Source organism: Odocoileus virginianus, chromosome 27, assembly GCF_023699985.2.
Source record: "Odocoileus virginianus isolate 20LAN1187 ecotype Illinois chromosome 27, Ovbor_1.2, whole genome shotgun sequence".
Lineage (NCBI taxonomy): Eukaryota > Metazoa > Chordata > Mammalia > Artiodactyla > Cervidae > Odocoileus > Odocoileus virginianus.
In genome coordinates this window covers 20997862-21023572 of record NC_069700.1, presented here as the reverse complement: position 1 = coordinate 21023572, position 25711 = coordinate 20997862, and the positions used below count along the sequence as shown (strand labels likewise).

The 25711-nt window shown below is 46.3% G+C and overlaps 1 protein-coding gene across 1 annotated transcript in view; it reads left to right on the top strand.

The window, feature by feature from the left end:
* Positions 1 to 7827: 7827 nt before the first annotated feature.
* Positions 7828 to 25711, top strand: part of TFAP2D (transcription factor AP-2 delta) — a 58285-nt gene continuing 40401 nt past the window's right edge. The window contains exons 1-4 of the mRNA XM_020885419.2: positions 7828 to 8456; positions 11887 to 11947; positions 23110 to 23275; positions 23591 to 23709. Of these exons, the coding sequence (XP_020741078.2) occupies positions 7908 to 8456; positions 11887 to 11947; positions 23110 to 23275; positions 23591 to 23709 (895 nt within the window). The 5' untranslated portion in view covers positions 7828 to 7907. The remainder of the gene's footprint in view (positions 8457 to 11886; positions 11948 to 23109; positions 23276 to 23590; positions 23710 to 25711) is intronic.

The window sequence follows — 25711 nt, the reverse complement described above, 5'->3', positions numbered from 1 at the left end:
CCGCAGAACCGGGAAAGATGTAGGAGAGGAGTTTGGCAGGTACCTCTGGCCGCCCCTGTGGCCTGGCTCCGGGGTCGCGCCGCAGCCTCAGAGCGTCCATGCTGGGGCCGCCGGCCAGAACCACTGTCTCCCGGGGATAGCGCCAGAGACAGATCGGCCTGGGGTGGGGAGGTGGGTGGGGCAGGCTCAGGAAGCCCCCCACACCAGTAAAGGGAGGGGCCAGATCTGGGAACCTGGATTTGCAACCAAGAGTGTCAAGATGGCCCTCCCTTACTACCACAGAAAAAAACCTGGATGGGGGCCTCGATGTGGGTACTTCGTGTGGGTGCGTTCTGTTAGGCATCTAGAAAGGAATGCAGACTTGGCATAAAAGGAGGAAATTAAAACCTGGTAAAAGTTTAGATGCAGTAGAAGCCAGAAGATTTAGTGGGGAGGGGCATGGGGGAGAGAGATCTGGATTTGAATCCGAAAGTCACTGAGTTCAAAGCTCCTGTGACCCAGGCGATCACTCAAATCTCTCTGAACCTCACTTTCACCGCTTGCCCACCTGCTGGGCGAGGGAGAGTCCGGAGCCGCCGAGCGCTTCAGGGTCCTCGCTGGCGCTCGCACCTGTCTCACACAGATAGCAACACACCGTTCGTTACCTACCTCATGATGCTTGACTCACACGGATGCTGGAAGGATGTGTACGGTGACAAGGCTCCTGAGGAGCTGGGAACCGAGCTCACACGGAGAAGCGCTCGGTGGTAGTGTTGCTGTGACTTAACTGCTATTCTTGGCTCTATCAAAAGAAAGTAACGGGGAGAGAGTGTGCCCTCGGGATCAGAGCAGTCAACACTTGTAAAAGTGCTTTAGTAAACGAGGGCTCAGGATACGGGAGCGCCGGCCGGCGGACTTTCCCAAACCCCTAACGCGCTCCAAGGTTAGACCAACGGAGGGAGGAGCGAGCGACGCAGCGCGGTCGTTTGCGAACTCACGCGTTTCTTAGCTAAAAAGGCACGTTTCCCTTGGGAGAGTAAGGCCTCGGCTTCCCGCCCAGGGAGAGCGCAGCCAGCCGGGAGACCTCCGGGCGCCGCGCCCTCCGGGGCTCGCCCGGCTGCCTGGGGTGAGCGCCCCCAGACCGCGCGGGGCTGGCGAGGCGGGCGCTGCGGCTGCGCCGCGGGGAGAGGGTGGGCGCCCCGCCCCGGCCCAACTCAGCAGCTGCGGCCGCAGGCCGACGAGTCCGCCCTCTCGGATGAGGGCCTCCGCTCCAAGTTGCACGGTTATCAAAGGGAAGACTTCAGACGAGAGCGTGCTGCCGCTTAATTTTCGACTAATACGTTCGCGGGGCTTTTTAATTGCTTGCAAATACATTTTCTCTGTACGATTACGGAATCCGCGTTGCCTGTGGGCTGCCAGGCTAAGGCGGAATACAGATCCGCGTTAGGCTTTTGACAAACAGCCCAGAGGGCGGGGCGGTAGGGTCCTGCCTGAAGGTTTTATGGGGGGGGGGGGGGGGATGTTTATAAAAAGGAAAGAAAGAAAAAGAAAACGGAGTTTGTTTGTTTGTTTGTTTGTTTTTTAAATCAACGACATCCCTTAAACTGGAGTGACTGGCGAGTCTATCAGAAATGTTAATTTCTCCTAAATACCCCACAGTTCTTTTTAAAAATAATCTGCCATTTCTCAAAAAATAAAAATAATCTGCCATTTCTCATTTGCAATTAAGGTAACGTTTTTTCTCAAAGTGGCCCTTCTCTTGAGGATGGATGAATGGGGGTGGGGTAGGGAATACCAAGAGGAAAAGAGTTCGCCAATCTTCACTGGAAAGCCAAAGGGAGGGACCCTTAGAAAGACGCCCAGACCCGGCACCAGCTTGGGCAAACAGAAGTAAGAAAGGCAGGTTATTCATTTCTCTCCAGGGGTGGGCGGAGGGGAATCTGACCCCGAGCGCCTTACCTACTCACGTTGCCATGACTTTTCTCCTCTAATATCCCCGGTCCATGTAACTGGGTCAAGTTTTAGATTCCTGGCTCCTGCCCGGAATTTTCCTGATATTTGGAGCACTCTTCTCTCCCTAGCTTTTCTAATCAGGGAAACTGAATGAACCAGGGATTATGATACTGTCTGGTGGACCCAGCTTATCTTCCTCTCCACCACCTGACGGATCACTCCCCCACCCACTACGGGGATGCCAGGAGAATCCCACCAGAGTAGGTCCTTGGATAAGAAGATGGTTCCAGGTCATTACAATCCTGAGGGACCCCTGTGTGGTTGACTCTTGGAGACCCTAGGCTGATGTCTTAGAGGGCTATCCAGTTCAGAGGGCTCAGAAGGTGAGAGATTCACCGAGTGAGGGCAGATAGAACCAAAACACCACCCCGATAAGACACCACTAGGATAGGACACTGTTTTTTGTTGGTTTTAAAAATCTCTAAAGGCACCTCTTCTCCTTCTGTGCATCTGAAATAAGAAGTGAAAGGAAAGGGGCTTGAAGGCTTGAAAGGGTCAGGAGAGGTACTGATGAACACATTTACACCTCCTGGCCATTCTGTGGAGAGAACATATTGGATTGTCAGTGTTCTGCTGTCTTCCTGTACAAGTATCGTTCTGAAGCCAGCGTCTTTGTGATTGTGAAAATTGTCTCCTATTCTGCCAACTCATATCTGGGTTATGGAACCACATTCCCCCCCTGGGAACAGACCACACTAAATTTCATTATTAGAGAATGTACACAATGCTGTCTTAAAGCTTGATGAATTCAATCTCTACCTTCCTCTAAGGAGGCAGGAAGAAAGAAAAGAAACGAGGAAAAACGGAGAGAGGAAAGAAGAAATCTTGGCTGGTGTATGTGAATATCCAAGGAAGGGTTTTTTTTGGGTTGAAAAATGCCCATGTAATTACAGTCTTTAACTACTCTACTTCACTTAGCATTATGCAAGCAATTTTGTAGGGTAAGTCCATTCAAGCAATGGTGGGGGAGGGGGGGAGTCAATTTGGAGGAGCAAAAGGAATCCCCCTAGGAAGAAGCAGGAGGAGAAGGAGGAGAAATATATTTTAATAAAACTAGGGATAGGCCCTTGCTTGTTGCTAATTGTACAAAACTCAAACGCACAGTATGTGGCAGAACTTTTCCATGGAGATGCTTGGGATTGGATGAAAACTAAAGTGACCGATATGCTCCCAGTCTAGAAGATCCCCTGGAGAAGAACATGGCAACCATTCCAGTACTCTTGCCTGGAGAATTCCATGGACAGAGGAGCCTGGTGGGCTACAGCCCATGGGGTCGCAAAGAATCAAACTCGACTGAAGCGACTTAGCATGCATGCTCTCAGAAGCCCACGACAGGTCCTGAGCTTCCCGCATCAGAGTCTGAACTATGGGAAACCGTTCAGAAACTCTCTTCTCTAGCTCTGGATCCCAACCAAAACAGTTAGGATAGATATAAAGATTTCCCTGCAGATCTGTAAAGCGACTGCAGTGGAACAATCCCTCCTGGAGTGTGGAGCATGGAATCAGAAGGCAGAACAGAAGCGCTGGGTGCTAAGAGAAACCCTCTCCAGCTTCTAGGGTTCCAGGATGGTGCTCTGTGCTTTTATGAGCCATCTCGAGTGGGAGGGAGCCAGCCGAGCCTCGGGGCTCAGGCTGGGATGCTCACTATCGGTTTCCTGAGGGAGGGAGCCCCAGGCGATTGTCACTGTGTCTCCAACTCGCTGTGGCCAGTTAATTCAATTACGCCGCCCGCTGGAGAATGTGTGGCCAATCGCTCTCCCGGAAAGGGCCCAAGCAGAGAAAAAGGAATGAGCTTTGCTGAAAAGCCCAGCCTTTGGGTCAAGCAGGATGGCATTTATTAATTGCTTAAGACTATTAATTGGATGGGAAGGGAGGATGGGGGAGGGGCTGTCTGACAGAAACAAATCCTGTGTGCGCATATCACACACACACACACACACACACACACACACACACATACACACACACACCCAACGCAGCACACACCTGCCTCGATGAGTTTCTTTAGAAAAGGGGCGCGTCGAGCAACCCTGGAGCAGATGGAAGGGAGTTGCTGACCAGTATGTGCATATGGCACACACGATTCCCCCAACTTCTCTTTCAGGGACAAACAGCTTTTTTTTTTTTTTTTAAGTTGGGATGAAGCGAGAGGAAGCAGTTGGCCAAATGGGGTTTCCCTACAGTTTTCAGACGCTGGTGTGGGAAGCTGGGGCAGTAGGGTGAAAGGAGCACTTTCCAAAGAACACGTGGGCCCTGGCAAAGTAGACTCCTAAGCAAAAAGAGAAGCACTTTACCCTCTACACTTCGTCTCCTTTAAATACCAGTTATTATTATTTTTTTTATCCTCACCCTTCATGATCTTCAGTTTCCCCTAATATCACGGTGAGGGCAGCGGTGGGGGGTTGTCGTGGGGAGGTCAAGAAGCACAGTAGATGAAGCCCTGGGCATCTTTTGTCTTGGTACCTAGAAGTCACTGAGGAGAACAGAGAGGGGTTAGGGAGTGGAAGGGAGAGGTACATTCACCAGGGCTTCAGTGATGTCCGGAAGGATTCAGATGGCGGAGACAATTAGAGGTCATTCTGTGGATGTACTCATCTCGAGGCCAAAGCTCATCACCAGGAGGATCAGAAGTGCAAGGGCTGCCTGTGGATATTTGCCTTGACTGGGACAAATGCAGGGCCAAACAGGCTGGGACAGCAGGCGGCCAAGATGTCTTGAGCCTCCTGGTAATTCCTAAGGGACAGGGTTTTGCATCTGCTGCCTGGACCTAAGCCGGGGAAAGAAGGTCCCTTCACCTTCAATGAAGATGTATCTGACAGTAGGGGACCTGGGGGAAGGATTTGCAGCTTGTCTGAGAAGGGGCCGTCCTTCTCAGCTGGGACTTACTGGGAAACCAACAACAGCCACCCAGGGAAAGAAGGGGTGTCTGGCCATTCCCCTGATAAACTGCAGGCCTTACACATTCTTCTTCTGCGGGGGATGTATTATAGGGGTGGAGGTTCCTGCGGTAAGGTTGTGGGAGCAGGCTCCCACGGACACTTGTTTTGTCTGTGGGCTGAATATAGAGGCCTTTCTAGGTGCTGCCAAACAAAAGATTTCGCTGCAAGCATTTTTGGAAGTCATCTTCTCAGTGGCAATGGCCCTTATCTTACCCCTCCTACTTAAAGATCAAGTTGATCATTCTTGCTTTTCATCTTCATTGGGCTGGTTTCATTAAACCAAAATATGGAATTTCAAGAAGTTGGGAGGGGGGCACGTGCACACCTTGAAAAGGGGAGCAAGTGTTGGCAGCTGACCCTTGCTCAGGACTGAAGCATCACGGATCTCCATTTCAGACAGTGCATTTCAATTCTTGTCATGTGCCTTTGTCCATTTATATAAAGCGAAGAGCTCTGAGTGACAGCCCCAGTTAGCCTGCATGAGCAGATCCTAATAAACCCTCCCAAACCCCGATCTAAAAAAAAAAAAAAGCCACATGCCTGTTTGCCTGCGGCTTATTATTAAGACACCTTCTTAGCTTAAACACTTAAAAGCTAACCAAATGAAATGGCAATTAAGACCAAATTACCCCTTCTATCTCTGAGATGAGTCTGTGGGGCCAGCCAGCTCTTAGGAGATAGGCAGAGTTGGCTAGCGGATCAGCAGAGCCTCAGTATTGCGGGCCTGTAGCCACAGCTACCTGCTCCAGGCACTAGAGCACTTAGTGTTGGAAGCTGAATTTTGAACGAAGTAAACCTCAAATGCTGTTTGGAAGTTGAGAAAGACACCAAACAGACAAAGCTAGGTGTGCACTGACTCCTTCCTGCCCTCTCTTTGTAAAATATTGCTTTCAAACATATAAGGGTTATTTAGGGGGTAATGATGTTCAAATAGCTTGTGTCAGTGCTAAATGATCCACACCCCACCCCCTATTCAACAGTCTTTCTGAAAAAGAAAAAGGAAAATACAAGGAGGGGGAAACGGGTTGGGTTGAGGAGTGGAAGACAACGTTTCACCTAAATGTAGAATCTTGCCACCAGTCTTTATTCTCTTATATTTTTCTTAAATATATTGCCAGTTACACTATTTCCTTATGATGGAAACTGGGGACTGCCCATCATGGTTATTTGTTTTAAAGCTGCTGAAAGTGTAAGCCACTGCCAGGTGTTGCCTTTCAAAAAAGGGAAAAGAACCCAAATTCATGTAAATATGGACAGAGGAGTATTGTTCCCACTTGGGCAAAGGCAGATACCCCAATCTGGGTGAAACTGATTTGGGTGCTCGTTGGAAAAAGGCAGCTTTCAGCATCCAGGGAGTGGAACCAATAGGAGTGAACACTTACTTGGAAAAGGAAGCTTTAATTAATATATATTTCTATCTCTAATATACACACAGCAGGGCTAGATCTTTATCTTCACAATAAAATGTGTGCAAATGCTCTCTGCAGAGATGAGTCCCCACCTCAGTTGGTATAGAAAAGCATGATAAAGGTTGGAAAAAATGGATAAAAATGTTGAAAGAACCTCCAGTTCCTTATTAGGCGAAGATACAATATTTATTCCTTGTCTCCTGGGATAAATCTCTTCTGCCTATTGTCCTCCCAGTTCTCAGTGCTGATGCTTAATTTTCAAAACTTCTATATTACCAAGGGACCTACGACATCAGCCAAAGAAATACTCAGCAAGTACAAAATCTGTTCCAGGGAGCTGCTTTTGTGCAGAGGGAAAATTTTGTTCCTACAGGTTTTTAAGTGGGTACGAGGCAAGGAGCTATCTGATCCGGGCAAAGCCATTACAATTTAGATCTCTATCTATAGAACATTTTTTTTCCTTAAAAAAAAATTGGAAAATACAAGAAGTTTGGATTTTTTTCCCGATTCTTTTTTTGGAGGGGGAAATTGCATCGTAAGCTTTCGGAGAAACCCAACATGTCAACTACCTTTCCGGGACTAGTCCACGATGCCGAGGTATTATTACTTTTTTTTTTTTTTTTTTTGAGCGCGCGTGTGTGTGGCGGCGGCGGTTGCGGCGGCGGTGGCAGCTTTCCCTGTCTCTAATCTATATTGGACCGTTACGTTTAATTATAATCTGGCTTTCGGGGGGAAGTTAAGGAAGGAAAGGGAGGAAAGTTCGTTATGACATCTGTCGCCAGGAAGGGCAACTCTCTGCCACGTTAAGAAACATTTGCCATAATGAGGGAGAAAAACATAATCCTAATAATAAAGAAAGGGAGGAGGGCTGAGGAGAAAGAGATAGAGATGGAGAAAAGATACTCAGAAAGGCAAAGTAAAGAGATTGAAGGGGGGGGGGGGGTAGGTGGACAAGGGGGGTGGGGAACACGCACCCCGTTTGGAATGGGCTTATTCTAGGAAAGTAAAGCAGAACAGGAGGTGGGGGGCGTCGGATTCCTTGCCCCAAATGGTTAAGAAATGAGCAAGTTGGACGATTTGCACAGACTGGATTAAAAAAAAAAAAAACATAGATAATGATTTTGAGACGCTCTGGCAGACCATCCCGGCGGGGACCGCCGAGGCATCTCGCTGTTGGGAGCGGGTTGGAGTGGCTCCCGGGCGCCTGTGGACTCTCTGGTTCTGCTCCGGGCAGCCCCGGAGTCAATAGCAAACCCTGGCTCCCGGAGCCCAGCTCCCCGCGCAAGTTGGGCAGGGGCTGAGTGTGTGTGCGCGCGTGTGTGTGCGCGCGTGTGTATGTGTGTGTGTGTGTGTCACCCGCACCTATATAGGGTGGGGGATTTTTTTTTTTTTCCGCGCTCTCGACTGTGAGGACGAGGCCGCCCACCCCCAGTCCGCCTGCTCGCAGCCGCTCCCTGGTAAAGGCGCGGAGCCCGGCTGCGGCTCGGCCCGAGCCCTGCGCGCTCGCGCCGCTTGGAGAGCCAGAGAAAGCTCCCGGGCTCCGGGAGAGCTGCGCCTCGGTTGCAAAATGACAAACCTCAAGTTTTTCTGCTCTCCCCTTTCCCCCTCTTCCTTCCAGATACGTCACGACGGATCAAACAGCTACCGTTTGATGCAGCTTGGCTGTCTGGAGTCCGTAGCCAATTCCACTGTCGCCTATTCCTCCTCCTCCCCTCTAACTTACTCCACCACCGGCACCGAGTTTGCGTCCCCCTACTTCTCCACTAACCACCAGTACACCCCGCTCCACCACCAGTCTTTCCATTACGAGTTTCAGCACAGCCACCCGGCCGTCACTCCCGACGCCTACTCTCTGAACTCGCTCCACCACTCGCAGCAGTACTACCAGCAGATCCACCACGGGGAGCCCACCGACTTTATTAACCTGCACAATGCGCGGGCGCTCAAGTCGTCCTGCCTGGACGAGCAGAGGCGGGAGCTGGGCTGCCTCGATGCCTACCGCCGTCACGACCTGTCCCTCATGAGCCATGGCTCTCAGTATGGAATGCACCCAGATCAAAGACTCCTGCCAGGGCCCAGCCTGGGGCTGGCCGCCGCGGGAGCCGACGACTTGCAGGTAAATAAGCATGCGGCGAATTTGTCTGCGCCCTCCCCTCCTCGCCCTCCCCCTCCCGCACCGTTAATACTCCGGCAGTAAGCCGTCTCCTCTCTCTCCCTCTCTCTCCCTCTCCCTCTCTCTCCCTCTCCCTCTCTCTCTCTCTCTCTCACACCACTTATGGAAAGTTATCAAAACAATTAGAGGAGGCGTGTGCCATTCTGTCCCTCTCATTGGAGCAGGCATTTCACCTGGACGCTCGGGAGTCCGGCTAGCTGCGGGGCCCCTACTTCCCGTCGGTCTGCACCGAGGTCTTTGTGAATCCGCATTTCTGTCCCCGAGGGGATGGGGTGGGGGAGATCAAGGAGGCTGGGGTTGAGCCAACTGGACTCAGAGTAAGACCCGATAAGTTGATGACCAATCGCACCCTCAGTCTCGGCGCTTTGCTCGGTCTACCGGCGTATTTCAGGCATTTGTCCCAGACTGAGCTTGTGGGGCGCTTACTAGGAACTAGGGGGGCTGATTTGCTCCAAAACTTTGCGGGGCGGGGAAGCCCTGAGCTCCAGCGAAAGTTTCACCAGTATTCTAGATTGTTGTGAAAAGTGAAGGATCCCAAATGAAATCCTCAAAAACGAACCCCAGTAAAAGCCTCTGCACCGTGCGTCTAACCCGGGTGCGGGCTTGAACCTGATTCTCGCTGCCTGAGGAGTGCCCACTCTCATCACCCGCTGGACGATTCACAAGTTTATTATTTTTTTTTCTCCTGTCTCTCCAAGCCATTAACTTTTAAATAAGATGCAACTCCTTAAAGAGAAGGAAATGAAATAAGGAAAGGGGTGGGGGGGGGGGGAGAAAATGAATAAGAAGGTAGAAAGAAAGGAGAAAAGGTAGGGAGGGAAAGAGGGAAAAAAGAAAGAGGAAGGAAGGAAGGAATTCAGGTACAGTGAAGGCCATGACTCAATCAGATGATGTACTTTCTCTCTTTACGTATTTTTGCACATTGTTTGCCAACAATAGAATTTATAATTATGTAGATACACTGTCACAGCCATATTTCCAAGTCTACACTTGTCCCAAACAGACCCAGAAGACACATATTTGTAACTTCTTTTGGCTGAAATTACAGCTTTGCCTGTTAGTCTGCACAAAGCTGGCTACTTTCTCTAAGGTCCCCGAAGCGAAAAGGGAGATTCTGGGAGAGCCCGATTTGGAGACAGAAGAGATCCCTCGTTGCGCACAGAAAATCTTTTCCCCTCACTTACCTCTGAGTAAGGGATTATTTTAAAATTAAAGTGAAAGCCCTTATAGTCCCAACAAAGAGCCCAAGCCACAAGATCGGTGCACAAGAAAAAAGATTTGGCTCCATAAACCTTGACTTTCTACATTTACATTCACGAAATAATTTTATACGCTCAGGGCATTTTTACATTTTTCACAAGGATCTCCTTATGTCTCAAGAGGAAAAAAATCTGCCATTCAATGCTTAGCTCAACTAAAACCTATTTACTTCTTTTAATAGCCGCGTCTGCTGCTGATTTTTTTGTATCTGTACAAATTTTTTTTCTGTGCTAGGCACAAAGCCGGGCATTTTTCAAAAGAGGGGATTAGAACATTTGCAAGCACCAGACAAAGAGCGAATCCCGTGCAAAAGAACACCGTAGTTTATCCAATTTTCGACTTAGTGCCATTCAACTGGTCATTTATGCAATGTCATCCGACCAAACAACATGTTTTACTTATGAGGGGGGAAAGTTTGTTAAGTGAAGAGACCAAGATTCATTTCTTCTAAGAAAATAAACATCTTAACGGTGCGCTGAGCCTAGGAGGAAAAGTGGTTTCATCCCTTGGAGAGCCTCTACCATCTCCATTTTAGATATTTTGAAACCTTTATTTTCATTTTTTTTTTTTACATTCTTAACCTCCTTTTTCCCATTTATTGCTCACACTGAGGGAAAATTCATACTGAGAGAAACACTCCAAGATACTAGCAGAAATGGAGAACAGAGGTATATGATATATTTATGTATCTATGTCTATAGAAGTGTGTATATACATTTTTTACATAGATAGGGATATATGGAGAAAGTTATATATCTGGCAAGGTATTTTCTTCCACTCCTCCTGGACTTAGTTGTCAAAATGAAAAAGCAAAACAGTCATAGCTACTTTTAAAAAGAGAAATGGGGAGGGGATGTGTGGGAGAAACCTGTCTCTCTCCTTTTATTTCTTCCTTTTTAAAACATTCATCAGCATATGCCTCATTTCAAATGCAACAAATGTAAATATACTTTTCCCTGCACAGAATTTTAAGTGAAAGTCCAATGGTTTGGAGGGCGGTCTAAGTCTGCCTAACAGATGCAAACAGTCTTGTGGCTTCAGTTCCATCTTTGAGTCCCCTAAAAAGATTTGCTATGGCCAACAAAGGAAACTGTCACACCTTTTCCCATCACCGCTTTAATTTATGCTCAGTCTCTAAGTTTTTTTTTTTCATATTGATTTGATAATCACTTTAAGGCAGAACAGTTAAAATAAGAAAGAACTCGTGAGTAAGTTGAAAAGGGGGGTCTTACAGGCCTGCCTCAATATGGTGAAAGTGGGGAGGCAAAAGGGAGCCAGGGCTGTAAAGGTTGTTTTGTAAAGTGGGTTTTTATTATGCACCGACTCTCTCCGCATTTACTTAACTCTTCACGGGCTGTTGGGTAGGTTAACACCCTTCAAGGCCTCTTTCAAGTCCAATACCTCGTTTGTTTGTAAAGGAAAATGAGCCTTTAACACATTTCGACTCAGAAAAAAAAAAAAAAGACAGACAGAAATTTTTATTTTTCTTAATCAAAAATCAGCAGGCCTTTTCCTTCTTCCCAGCTCAAATGATCCCTCAGTCCACTAGGAGCCTGAAGATATACAGTGAGTGATGCTGAAGGTGCTCCCTCTATAAGACACGTTTTGGGTAGCATGATAGGATGTTCCTACATCTGGGGTAAAACAGTACCTTCATAAAATACCTTGAATCCTGCACTTGAAATAGCTCCTCTGAGCTCCCAAGAAACCTGCAGTGCCAGGCTTGACACTTCCAGTGTAATTTGCTCCATGCAGAAAGTGCTGTGGAAACTGTCTATATATATGCTATGTGCCTTGATGGAGACTTAAAGGGCTTCTCATTCTCTTATGCCAAGATAAAAGGCATTCAGGTGCTTTGAAGTGTAATATTGTGTGGTGCTGTAAAATGCATACCTTAAGATTTATACAACTTTTAGATTGTGGTTTTTCTGGCAATTTTTTCCCCTTACAATAGTGTGTGCTGCCAAAGTTGCTTCAGCTCAATGGTTGCTTCTAAGTGTCTACTATGGGGTAATGAGGATATGGGGTTCAGAGTTGGAGCAGATTGAAAGACTTAACTCATGTATCTGTTAGTATCCATGTGAGTGATTGTATTTCTTTTTCTTTCATTAAGGGCTCTGTGGAAGCCCAATGTGGGCTTGTTCTCAATGGCCAAGGTGGAGTGATAAGAAGAGGTAAGTAACAACATAATGAAACTAAACATTCTTCTCTCATCTGTTACTTTGTTTCGAAAGTCCAGCAGTGCTTTTAAACATCAGATCCCCACTTGATGATAAAGAAAACAGTGACTCTTGGTCAATTACACCTGTCCCACACAGGCATACCCAGATTAAAAAGCTTCCCTTACTCCACTGAGGAGTGGAGTGTCTGTGCCCAAAAGAGAGTGATAGATTTGCTCTTCCTCAGTCCACAGTGACAGAATCAAAGTTAGCGGCAAAAGAGAAAAGAAAAAAGAAGAAAAAAAATCTTTCTCACATACCCTTCCCCCATCACCACATCCTCGAGCAGAATTTCTGGTCTCTTTTAGCCCTAAATGTGCCAGCCACAGCCTGGGTGTTTGAGGTGTTGGTGTTAGCTTGAGGCTTTGAAGGATTCTGTGAAAGGCTAAATTCATTGGGCTTCAGGGAAAGCTAATGAAACACCAATATTGTAGCTGCCCTTATTTTTCTAAATGTCCAGAACATTTCTTTCTTTAAGGGAGGGTGAGAAGAGGAGGTGGTGTTAACGGTACCAGATAAAGCTTTCTTGTTCCCATCTGTTGAGGAAAACATCTGAACCCAGAGTTACCCATGGAATTGGAAGGTGGGGGGAAGGCAAGAATGGAGAGCTGTTGATTTCAGCCCAGACACTGAAGAGGGCTGCATCTCAAATGTTCCATTTTGACAAAAGGTTTTGAACTATGACATTTTATGAGCCTCAAGGCAATGCCAATTTCACTGGCTTCCTCACTTCACTGTACTCAGAGCTTCTGAAGCTTATTTTCCTAGCAAGCTGAGTAACCCGAGGAGCACACAACGCAAGGGGGACCAGCTGTTATCCCAACTTCATACGAATTAATAAGACATGGCCTATTCACCAGGACTAATTCCAGCTCCAGGGCCACAGTTGTCTCTAGTAACTGAACCACTAAAAACGGAGTCACTCCTGGTGGCACCAAATAAACGTTCTTCAGTCCCTCTCCATCCCTTTCAAAGCTTGTTGAAAGACTCCAGTGCTTTTCCAAAGAAAGGATTGCATGGATAGGAAGCAGTGGCTTCTTTCATGTTTAAACTGCAGGTTTTACAACCCAGCGTCCAACGTGAAAAATCCATTTAAATTAAGGTGGGAAGAAAACAGAATGTTTTCCTTTGAGAAACTTATTGTCAGAGTGGATATTTGGGATTTCCATTACATGGAAAATGGCTATTTAAATCTGTTGTTTCACCCTATGGAGATTTGAAAGTTGTTCCCCCGCCCCCCCCCCCCCCAAATGCTAGTGTTGTTCCAGGAAGACTTTTTAAAAATGAGCCAGATTTAAGCTTTCAGCCAGGCCAATACTCAGCCATATTGAAAAGACATGAAATAGGCCTAGACTAGTGAAAATTGAAATAAAATATACATATTGCTGGAGCGAGGGGGTTAAAACACACGCGAAAGGGGGGCCAGGTGACAAGTGTGTGGAGGCGACCACACTAAAGGTGACGCCAAGCGGTCAGGGCGCGCAGAGACGTCGGTGGTGCTGAAGAACAGCGCCACTAATTAGCGCCCGGAGCCGGCTCCTCGCGGAGCCCGACTCTCGCTGCTGCCTTTCTGCGTTCAGTTCCGCGCTTGCTCCAAGATCACCTTTTCAAATGCTTGGAAATTGCATCAGATCATACAATAGCTGACAGGGGGTTAGAATTATTTGAGACCCAGGCGGGGAGCTGGAAACGTTGCACAGGCTGCTGCGCAATGACTTGAATTTTTGAAGAGATTTACGGAATAGACTTAACCATCTATCCAAGAAAGGCCAACGCTCTCCAGTCACCGCAAGATGGGAACTGCGTTCCTACCCTCTCAGAGCCACGGAAATGGTTTTCCTTAGGTGATGCTTGATTGCTCTTGTAGAATTCGGTGTCATTCACCTAAAAATCACAGCTGAATGTATTTTAAATCAAATATTCATCTTTTAGAAGAACACCAGGGCTCCAAGCAAAAATGGGAGGTAACTTGGGGGTTTACATCTCTTTTGTCTGACTAAGCTTGATCCATCCCCCTCCATGCGAAGGAATTCAGAATTTAGCTGTTGAGTTTATTCCATTTCCACGTGTCTTAGAAAAAGACCAATTAACTTAGTTGTGCCTCAGAGACCAGGGAGTGTGTCTGTGTGTGTCTGTTTACTCTGAAACGATCAATGTTCATGACAATTGACAAACGGAGAGCAAGGAAGTCTTGCATTAAAAGGCGGTGTTTATCCTGTCGCCGTCCCAGGTCCTTCATCTTAGGACTCGTTTTTCAACAACAGCTAAGGAAGTTTCTAGTTTCTATTGTCATGGCAGCAGACAGCATTCTAATATCCGTAGCTCAAGTCACCTTTGTTCATCAAGAATTGGGAGGACTTTAACTCCCGCGCTCTGCTATATGACCACACTGTGCAATATAGCTCAGATGGAAAAGTCTGTTTCTCTTCTAATTCCGGTGACTCACCATATGAAACATGATTTGAAAAGCACAACTTTTTGCCATTGTTTCTCTCCTGCTGAGCTCTTGGATTCACTTAAATTTCTAATGATTTCTAGAATTTGCAATGGGAGAAAAAAAAATAGAGATTCTCTTTTACTTCTCAAGATCCCCGGATGCTCTTCTAGAAAAAAAGACCCCTTAATGCCCTACACAGATTCACCAGGGAGAGGCTGTCCTGTTTACAGTGCTGAGTGTGTGCGTTTGTTGGGGGTAGGGGGGCAGTGATGTCTCGGTTCTTTAAATTTAGCCACTTCTGTTTGCAGAGAACAAAATACCATTTCCCTGACTCACTTTGGTAAGTAGCAGTTACATTGTTTTTGCCTATAATGAAGCCCTATAGCCAAAGAAAGCGGAAGAGGGGCAGCGGCGAGGTAATTACCACCTAGATAAAATATTTGCCACCGCCTCGGAGGTGCAGCTCCCCGCGCGCTCACTCTCGGTTAATGGTGTGCACGATTTTGCCCGCAGCTCCGCCACTCCAACCATCAGAACCAATAATCTTTACTTTACCCCGTGCTCGCGTATCGATAGCTTCTCTCGCCTCCGGCATCGGCTTTGATATGTTAATATTTCTGAGTAGCAAATTCTGCAGAGATCATATTAATGTTGTACGTACAGAGTGGAGCTTTGCCTTCGTTGAATATTCAGATAGTGGGTTTCAAAAGGCATCTCTTGAAGAAATGAGGCTTCTATTTACAGGAGTCGTCTGTGTTTTTAATCATTAAAAAAAAGAAAGAAAGAAAGGAAAACCCACTCTTCTTTTCCCCATGAATCTTCTGAGGCTCCCTCATGGCCCCCTCCCCTTTGTCAGATGCTGGTCCCTTTCATTTCTTGCTCTGAGAATTTAACAGAAGGAGAACAATGTTGATGACGACGATGATGATGATGAAGCTAATAATGAGTGGATCTAGATTGAAATCGCAGGGGTAGGGGTTCAATTGGGTAGGAGCTCCTGGCTTTCAGAAGAGAAAGGAGATTAGAAGAGAAGACATAGCTTTTCCATATTTGGGTGGAAAAGTGACATTTTGGCCCTGGTCTTTTTTGTGTGTGAAATCGGGATGGCAAATTCAAAAAAAAAAAAAAAAAAAAAAGGAAGAAAGAAAAAAATGAAAAAAGTGAAGAGGGGAAGCGCCCTTGTTTCGCTTTGTGATCACTCTGCCTTGCAGCCCCAGGCTAATTTCAGAAGCTTAAATACCGCCATAGCCTCTGGGCCACGCGGAGAGGGAGCGGACCCGGCCACGGGCAGGCAGGAGCGCTTACCGGATTGCCCGTGGCTACACAAAATACAAACTACTTTGAATCAAAACATTTTTGGGGAATTAATATGATCTGAACTCTGCACGTTTTAAGAGAGTTGGAGTTTGTCAGATCGCTTAGAGGTGACTGGCACGCCAGCGGAGGCATTTACGCTGCGGTACAAACATTGTCAGATCTGATTTAATTTAAAAAAAAAAAAAAGCTTCCGTGAAATGGAGCTTGGCATCAGTCGCCCAGTCAGCCAATAACAGTGGATGGGCCTGACCGCTCTTCCTGTCTGCCGCCTTCATGGCTGCCCACAGGCGGCTTGGGCAGGAAGACGAACTTTCCTTTGTTTTTTTCGGTTTTCGCGAGGGTCCTGAGTTTTGGAACTGGGGTTAGAGAGAGCCTTTTGGCTCTTTCGGAAGCTCTTGAAAGGAGTAAGATTGAAGTGGGGTGAGAAGCCTTGTTCCTCATCTTTCGTCAGAGCCCAGGGAATAGCTCTTAAATCGCCAAAACTCATTTCTGTGGCTCATCTATTGTGAAAATATTGTCAGAAATACACCAGGAGCCTCACCTGTCTTGCACTACCAAATAAAGATGCTGCAGATCCAGGATTCAGTCTCCTTTAAGAAGTCTAAAATTCATGTAGGAAAGGATCTAGAGGCCTGGTTTGTGGGAAATCTATTTTACGGGGAGGGGGAACTATTTTTCCATAGCCTATCGCCGCCTCTCTTAATTTCGTTATTGCTTTGAACATCACCAAAAGCCAAAGCACTCTCTGCGCTGGGAAATGGGGATTAATTTCACCCCCTGCTCCCCGCACCCCCCTCCTTCCCCGCAACACACACCGTTGCACATCCATCGCCACCTTAAAACAGTAGGTCTATGCAGACTTCCCTTTCTTTTGTTCTGCGTGGAATCCTCACCCGGAGAAGCGCACTCAAACCTGGTAATCCAGTAATACCTGTTACTACATAACCTTCTCCTAAACACTGCAACTCGCTGCAGATACAGCATCCCGAGGCCCATTTTAATTGCAGTTAAGCCCCTATCCCTTTGGTGTTTGATTACAATTAACATCCGCTTTGCGTGGAGGAAGGGGATTCCTGGGGGGTTTGGGATGGAGAAGGGCGAAAGGCTAGAGAGGAAGCAGCCGAGAACGATCCCACCCCACCCCGTTTACACGCGCACCTCGCAGAAATGCAGCCGAAGAACAAACAGGGACAGGAAACTCCTGTAATCGCTTACACATTTTTTAATGTGTCAGGAAAAACGAGCGATCACTGGAGATAAAGAAGGAGAGAGAGAGAAAAAAAATCCCTGCCGTTTGTATTTCTTTCATTTGAATTGTAAACATCTGTTTGGCTGTAAGGCGAACAGAACATTTATTTTGCTCTCAAGATTTGGTCTAATTATGTCAACACCGAGGCGGCAGCGATTGGGGCGGCGCTGCGGCTTTGGAGAGGCTGCGCGCAGCGGCCCGCGCCCGGAAGCCCGCCGGGAAGTATTGATCGCACCTGCAGAGCGCGTGGGGCCTCTCGCCTTCACCCGCTCTGTTCCGAGACGGGGAGGCACCCAGTGGGGGTGAGTAGCCTAGAGGCAGCTTTAGGGGCTCCAGGGGAGCCGCAGTTCCTGGGAGACGGCCCGGGCTGTTTCCTCGGCCCTAATTGCCTGGGAGGAGAAGAAAAAGCGCGCTCGGGCAGCGGCGCCTGGCTTTCCGATTCCGTAGCCGCGCACAAAGTGGGCGGAGTCTTATCGCGCTCCACCGCCAGCGCCGCGGCGGCTGCTCTGCACAATGGTGGGGTTGAGTGGCTTGAAAACTGTGGATACTGAGGGCGTGTGCCTCCGTTTCGCCTATTTACTCCCTCAAGTTAAATAGAGCAGGTGTGAGCATCCCCACTTTTCAGATGGGCAGACTGAGGCCCAGAACAACTCCCCTAAGGTGGCATGGGTCACTAGTCGGCCAACGTTTTACTTCTTTCCCGCCCCGACACCGTCCCTGGCCACACCAGGAGAGGCGCAGCTCCCTCCCCGCGCTGTTTTTGGCTTCATTGGATCTGACAGAGTCTGGCAGCTGAAGGATCTGCCTCTCTGTATTTTGTGCTGGTTTTGCCCCACATACTGTCTTTGGCTGACTTTTCAGTATAGCTGTGGCAAAGTTATCCCTTTTATGATAGCCATGTCCTAGACAAGTGACCTTGAGTAGATGATTTCTTATGCTGTTACTATAGCTACCCATCTGAGTTTGAAGTGTCACTGGAAATAGGAGTCTCTATCTCCAAATTTCTATTTTTAAAATAGTAAGCCCCGTGGAAGTATTATTGCCTCTGCACATTATGAATGGAAAAGAGATGTACTCTTTGGAAAAGAGAGCTGGCTGTGAGGACTTTGGCCATGGCAGCAGAGATGCCCCTAACTGGAGTGCTGGATCTGGAATGAATATTGCGTGATTTCAACCAGAGCTGACATGCATCACAGGTACCATGAGGAACTTCAGCTAGCGACACTGAGGAGGAACACTGTCAGTGGCTTGGCATCCTTGACCCTGTCATGCCTTTCCTTCTTTGAAATCTCATCATTGCCATCTGTAGTCTGGATCCCCTTAGAGATGGCCCACCTTCATTCCAAATGCAAAACTCTGGTTATGTTGACCTATGACTCTTTTCTTCCTCCTTAAAAAATAAAGCACTGGGAAGAAAGACATCAGTTCCTCACGCTGCTGTAAACTCTACAAGTTGCCAAATCTTCAGCCAGGACAAGAGAGTTCCCCAAGGCTGCAGCAATGCCAAGTATCAAAGTAACAGAAATTCCCTTTAAAGATGCTGTGACATAAAAAATAAAAGACTCTGGAGTTGATGGCTAATCCTGAATACAAAATAAATCCTCCAGGCAATTTGTGTGTGCATAAAACATATTCTTAATATGCAGCCTGTGTGACTTACCTAATAAATGCTTATTTGAGCATAAGCCAGAAGACTAACCTGGATTCAGGAGACAAGGCCTAGGGTTCAGGGATTTCACCTTTGGTGAGGTAGCAGACTCAGTGACTTCCTTGAAAGTAGCTGGCTTTTAGCATGTGGGTTCACTTTGTCCAAAGGAAGCAATTTTCCAGTTGGAGAAAACCCAATTTAACTCTTTTTAAATTTTTACAAAAATTCCAGTCTCATGCATCTCCCTAAATTTCATGTCTAACCTACCATAGATTAGCCAAGATAGGAAAGTTCTAAAACTATGCTCTTTCCTTTCCTGGAAAACAACACATACACTTATAATAAACTTGAGACCAGTTAAATGAGATTCCTGTGTCTTCCACTGTGTACTGGCTAGTGTGCAAGAGAAGACGATTTATGCAAGAATATAAATTTGCTAATGATTCCTAGTGACCACAGGGAAAGGCTCATTATCAGGTGAAAATGTGTGACTTTTTAGTGAAGACATTATCATTTCTTTGTTTGTTTGTTTCTGGCCGTGTCATGGGGTCCCCAGCAGTGCAAATACAGAGTCCTAACCCACTGAACCTTCAGGGTATTATCTTCTTAATATTTCTGCTTCAGATGAAGTCAGTATGACCTAAGTTCTGAAGCTCACATGGTCATGATTCTTACATGACAATAAAATCCAGATTCACTGATACCTAACTTACTTTCCTATTCATCTCAACTTTTGAGCGGTTGCTTGAGTTTATTGATTTAATTTTGGTTGCATTGGGTCTTTGTTGGGCTTCCCTGGTAGCTCAGCTGGTAAAGAATCCACCTGTGATGCAGGAAACCTCTGTTTGATTCCTGGATCCGGAAGTTTCCAGGAGAAGCTTTAGGCTCCCCACTGCAGTATTCTTGGGCTTCCTTGGTGGCTCAGATGGTGAAGACTCTGCCTGCAATGTGGGAGACCTGGGTTCAATCCCTGGGTTGGAAAGATACCCTGGAGGAGGGCATGGGTCTTTGTTGTAGGATGTGGGCTTTTTCTACTTGTGTTGAGCGAAACTACTCTTTTCGAGAGGAACTACTCTTCGTTGTGGGGACATGGCTTTTCATTGTGATGGCTTCTTTTGTTGCAGAGCACAGGCTCTAGGCGTGCAGATTTCAGTAGTTGTGGCACATGGGCTTAGATGCTTCACAGCATCTTCCTGGACCAGGGACCAGGGATTGAACCTGGGTCCCCTCCACTGGCAGGTGGATTCTTACCCACTGTGCCATTTGGGAAAGTCCTTAAAATACATTTTGCATCCACAAGTACAAAGTGAGAGCATCAGTGAAAGTATAATGGTAGTTTCTAGACCATTGTGAGCCAAGTCACTCATTCCTGTCTGACTCTCTGTGACCCCACAGACTGGAACCCTCCAGGCTTCTCTATCCGTGAAATTCTCCAGGCAAGAATACTGGAGTGGGTAGCCATTTCCTTCTCCAGGGAGTCTTCCTGACCCAGGGGTCGAACTAGGGTCTCCTTCATTGCAGACAGATTCTGTATCATCTGAGCCAACAGGGATCTACTTCTAGACATCTGGGGAAATTATTATTATTACTATTGGTTGTAAAATCCTCTCTGAGAATATGAGATGAAGAAGCACAGTTGAATTTTTGTTCCCTGCTCCTGAGGCAGGCATTTGTATGTTTTTTTCCACTATATTGGCTACAAATTTAATTACCAAGAAAAAGATTTCAAATCTGATCATTGAAACTATTACCTTTTAGATTTCAAACTGGGGGCCGGTTTCCAAACTCTACCATTGGGAATTTAGCCAAGTGTACATGGCGCATCTTCCAACGTGTAGCGAGCTGGCTGCTTGGATGTTCTTATTATCTTCTCTTGTGTTTTGGGGTAGGAGGCATTCAGGGTGATTTCCAGTCTTGGAATGCTTCAGGAGAAAGACCTTGGTGGGTGCCAGCACTTTCGGGGGAATCTTGGATAACCCTAGGAAAGCAGGAAGAATTCCAGACAGCACAAGGGTAGGAATCCCCTAAGAGTGGGGCAAGTTAGTCTGTTCTCTGCACCCAGGTCTAGGGCCTCTTTTTAAAATCGTCCCAGGTTCCTTAACCCCTGTGCCTAGAAAGCACACCTGAATCTTAATGCCGCAGACCCGATGGACATAACATTCCATCTGAGCTGCTTTGTCAAAGAACGGAGGGCAGGTGGTGAGTCCTAGACCAGTGCTTCTCAAAACTTAAAGTGCGGGTGAGCCCTCTGAGGGACTCATTCAGATGCAGGCTCTACTCAAGGTCTGAGGTTGGGCTTGAGATTTAGCATTTTTAACAAGCTCTCAGGAGATGCCAGTGCTGCCAGTTGAGAACCACCCTTTGAGTAAAACCGTTGGGCAACACTCTCCTGCCCATTTTTCTTTTATCGTCATCTCTCTCTCTCTTTTTTTTTTCCTCATTAACCTCATTGAACTTGACCCTTTTCTGGAGATGGATCTTAAAATGCCCATAACTCAAGAAATCCAGTGTATGCTCAGAAAAGTAACCTTTGAATTTGAACTTGCCACTGAACCTCCAAAGCTCTGCCCTTGGTGCCCGGGGAGGCAGCCTTGCATCCTGCGGCTATGCAGTGGTGTGGACACTGGCTCAGGATTTTTGCAATAAAGGAGGGGCTGACAGTAGGAAACTTTCCCCGCTCATGATTGATGGCTTGCTCTGGGTCCTCAGTCTACTTCAGCTGCCTGAGGGTAGGGGATGTTCTCTGTTATTCCTGGAGAACAGAAAAGCTCCAGGGGGCTTTCTGGATCCTGGAGACAGAAGGCTTCTGCTCCAGGAGCACCAGCAGGGGGATATTGCTTTGGTGATTTTTGCCAACAGCAGTTATCTTTGCTTTGTTCCCTAGTAATAGTAATAATAACAAGCACAACAATATTAATGGCCACTAGCATTTTATATGTTACTGTTACTATGTTCTAATGTTAGCTCAAGTTCCTATGCCCCATGCACAGTGCAGGGCTTCCCCGGTGGCTCAGCGGTAACGAATCTGTCTGTAATACAGGAGCCACAGGAGATGCAGGTTCGATCCCTGGGTCGGGAGGATCTCCTGGAGGAGAAATGGCAACCCACTCAGTATTCTTGCCTGGAAACTCCCATGGACATAGGAGCCTGGAGAACTACAGTCCATAGTGTCGCAAAGAGACGGGACTGAAGTGACTTAGCATGCACATGTGCACATATGGGTTGGAGGTATCTGGCAACGGGCATGTGATTTTCAATGGTACCTGGGGACTAAGTGACTTTGGTGCCTGTACTTGGCAGATAGATGAGGGAAAGAGATGGCAGTTCTCAATCATTTTAGAACAGAGCTTTCAAACCTTTTGTGTGTATGGTAAGTCATGGATAAAAATATATCTACTCATTGTGTACATGTGTGTGCACACATACACACAGAGCCATGGCTATGTAATACCTACCCTTTATGGGCTAGCTGGTATAGTTTGAGGTTTTTAACTAATTGAAGTGTTTCTTGGTGTTCAGTTCAGTCCAGTTCTGCCGCTCAGTCGTGTCCAACTCTTTGCGACCCCATGAACTGTAGCACGCCAGGCCTCCTTGTCCATTACCAACTCCCGGAGTCCACGCAAACCCATGTCCATTGAGTCAGTGATGCCATCCAACCATCTCATCCTCTGTCGTCCCCTTCTCCTCCTGCCCTCAATCTTTCCCAGCATTGATGTCTTTTCAAATGAGTCAGCTCTTCGCATCAGGTAGCCAAAGTATTGGAGCTTCAGCTTCAACATCAGTCCTCCCAATGAACACCCAAGACTGATCTCCTTTAGGATGGACTGGTGGTGGATGATGGCAAAATGAACATTGGTGGGCCAGCCAGCACTTCATAGGAGGCTAATTTTGGCTAAAATGAAAATCATACCCTCACAAACATTTTCTGTATGATATTTGAAAGACAAAGCTTCAGTGTTACTGGAAGAGACATCTTCAGAGCAGCTTTCTGAGATATCTCAGGTGGTGAATGTATAAGAAAAATTATACTGTGGGACTTCCCTGGTGGCACAGTCGATAAGAATCCGCCTGCCAGTGCAAGGGACACAGGTTCGATCCCTGGTCCGGGAAGTTTCCACATGCTATGGATCTAAGCCTACGAGCCACAGCTGCTGAGCCTGTGTGCTGCAACCACTGAAGTCCACGCGCCTAGAGCCTGTGCTCCACAACAAGAGAAGCCACCACAATGAGAAGGCCACTCCCTACAATAAAGAGTAACCCCTGATCCCCACAACTAAAGAAAGCCAGTACAAAGCAGCGAAGACCCACTGTAGCCAAAATAAATAAAATTTAAAAAAAAAAAGAAAGAAAAATCATACTGTGTATTTCCAAATGCTAAGTATCATCGTGATAGTAACTGTGTTTTATATAGTTACTAATATCTGTGCTCACGGTCACTAATATATAATATACTTTTCCCTCCAAAGGTGGCACCTGTGTGGTCAACCCCACAGACTTGTTTTGCTCTGTCCCTGGTCGTCTGTCCCTTCTCAGTTCTACTTCCAAATACAAGGTGACCATTGCCGAGGTGAAGAGACGCCTCTCACCCCCTGAATGCCTCAACGCTTCACTCTTGGGAGGCATTTTGAGAAGGTAAGACTCAGGCGTTTTCTGGTACTGTAGTTTGGGGGGGCGGTGTTTCATCCTTTGGCTGCACTGTGTGGCATGTGAGGTCTTAGTTCCCTGACCAGGGATTGAACCTGCACTTTCTGCATTGGCAGCTCGAAGTCTTAGCCACTGGGCGACCAGCGAAGTCACTGGCACTGTGATCTTCCAACTGTACTGATACCACGCGCCTCAACCCTCAGCCCTTACGTCTTCTGTCCCATGTTGAACACCTCAGATGGTCTTATTGTGTTCCTCTAAATGACAACTTGCAAAACCTAGCCTTTGTTTGTTTTTGGACAGAGCAAAATCCAAGAATGGAGGTCGCTGCCTGAGGGAGAAGCTGGATAGGCTGGGTCTGAACTTGCCAGCGGGAAGACGGAAAGCAGCCAACGTGACCCTCCTCACTTCCTTAGTTGAAGGTAGGACTTTTCAGCGCAGCAAAGTAATGATGGAAGGTTAGCAGTTCTTTGAAATTCAGGTTTGTTAATGATGCCATTTCATTTTTGTCTATATGTTAAAGACGACTGATTTACAGGTGAATTTCCCAACTAATTGTGATAGTGATGATTCAGTTAGACTTAATAGAAGGTTTAGATGTAGATTCATAAACTATCATTTGATTTACTAATCTTAGCAGTAATAGGAAAAGCAATAGCAATGGAAGATTTTTATATTTAGACAAGTATTCCCTTCATAACAACAACAAAAAACTGAGCTACTTTTATTATTGTTTATTTTAAAGTTCAGATCAATCTGGCTTAACTAATTGTTATTCAGTGCAGCATGATCTGTAGGATAACCAATAATCCTTTATAAGGAGTTCACAGGACTCAATGCATGGTCCTGAGTCTGAGAGCACATTGTATTAATCCTGTACATCTCTTAAGGTACAGTGAAGTTCCATGGCTTTATGAGCAAGTGAGCTGACCCACAAAGGCTAACCAATGGGGTAGACACAGGGGTAGAAACATATTCCCAGAAGTTATTTTTTTCTAGTTTATTTTTTCTTTTGTGTTTCTTCTGTAAGAACTAAACTTACATTCTCATTCAATCTTCTAATATCATTGGACATCTTTTACACTTTGTAGAGGAGCCATTGAATGTCAGGGAGAGTTGTTGTATAACCTAGAATGCTATTGTTTTAAAAATGATTGAAGGAACCTTTTTGCCAAGACTCACCTGCACACACCTGTGACACTTTTCTTGCATTGATTTCTCACTTGTCTATAAGGCACTGTAGGAGGTGAAAAGTAAGTGAGACCCAAAAGCAAACATCTTGTCCTTTTCCAGATTATCAACACACACTGTTTATTGAACAACTGTGAAGTAGTGTGTTCTTGACATTGGTCTTGACAAAATCACTTTGGTGATTTTGCTTTTAATAGGTATCTTTGCTTTACTTCCTAGTTGTAATAATGATAACAACCACAATATTATTATTGGCCATGAACATTTAATAAACGTCACCGACTCAATGGCCATGAGTTTGAACAAACTTCGGGAGATAGTGAAGGACAGGAAGCCTGGCGTGCACAGTCCATGGGGTCACAGAGAGTCAGATGTGACTTAGCAGCTGAACGAAAGAGACTCTTATTATATTGTACATCTTGTACTATTTGCCTGTGTGTGCTGCTACTGAGAGCTGGCATATGGTAACTGAAGTTGACTCATAATCCACCCATAGGGGTTGGAGGTACTAAAGGAAGAACAAAGTAGAAAAAATGACTCATGGGTTGATTCAAAAGAGAAGCAGATGCAGATTCCTGCTTAATTTAAGTAAAAATGTCATTAAAATTATAGCTACCTAACAAAAGAACAAAGGTATGTTAAAAATATAATGGTGAATTCAAGAATCACATGAATAGAAGAACTTGATTGGTTCTCAAACCCAATTCCACAGTAAAATCAGCTGAGATGTTTATTAAAAATCCCTGGACCCCATCCCCAAACCACTTGAAATGTAGTCTTTGGGGGTATGGTGCACATATCTTTATTTTTAAAAACACCCCCTGATATATAATGAGGCTTTAGGATCCTTGATTTAAATGTTCCTTGAGATACTTTTCATGTAGCTAGTATGAAAAGCAAAGACCTAAGAAAGACCTTTATCCACAGTGTCTGTGAATGTACTGCCCAGTAAAACCTTAAAAACCCTAAAAGCACATATTCACATTTCTTCTTGTTGACTTTTATGGTATCCCGAAACACCGAGTACCCTGTGAGGGAATCCTTGAGCGATGCTACCGGACAGGATACAGGTTAAATGTGTGAAATCCTAGGACCATCTCATGGTTTTGGCATCTACTCTTCCAGCAAACCTCTCATCACAAAAATGACTAACTTGTGTTCTATTCGTTTGACCTCTGTTCACAGAGGAGTTACGTCAGCCTTGGCTGATGAAACTTAAAATTTTGTTCTTCC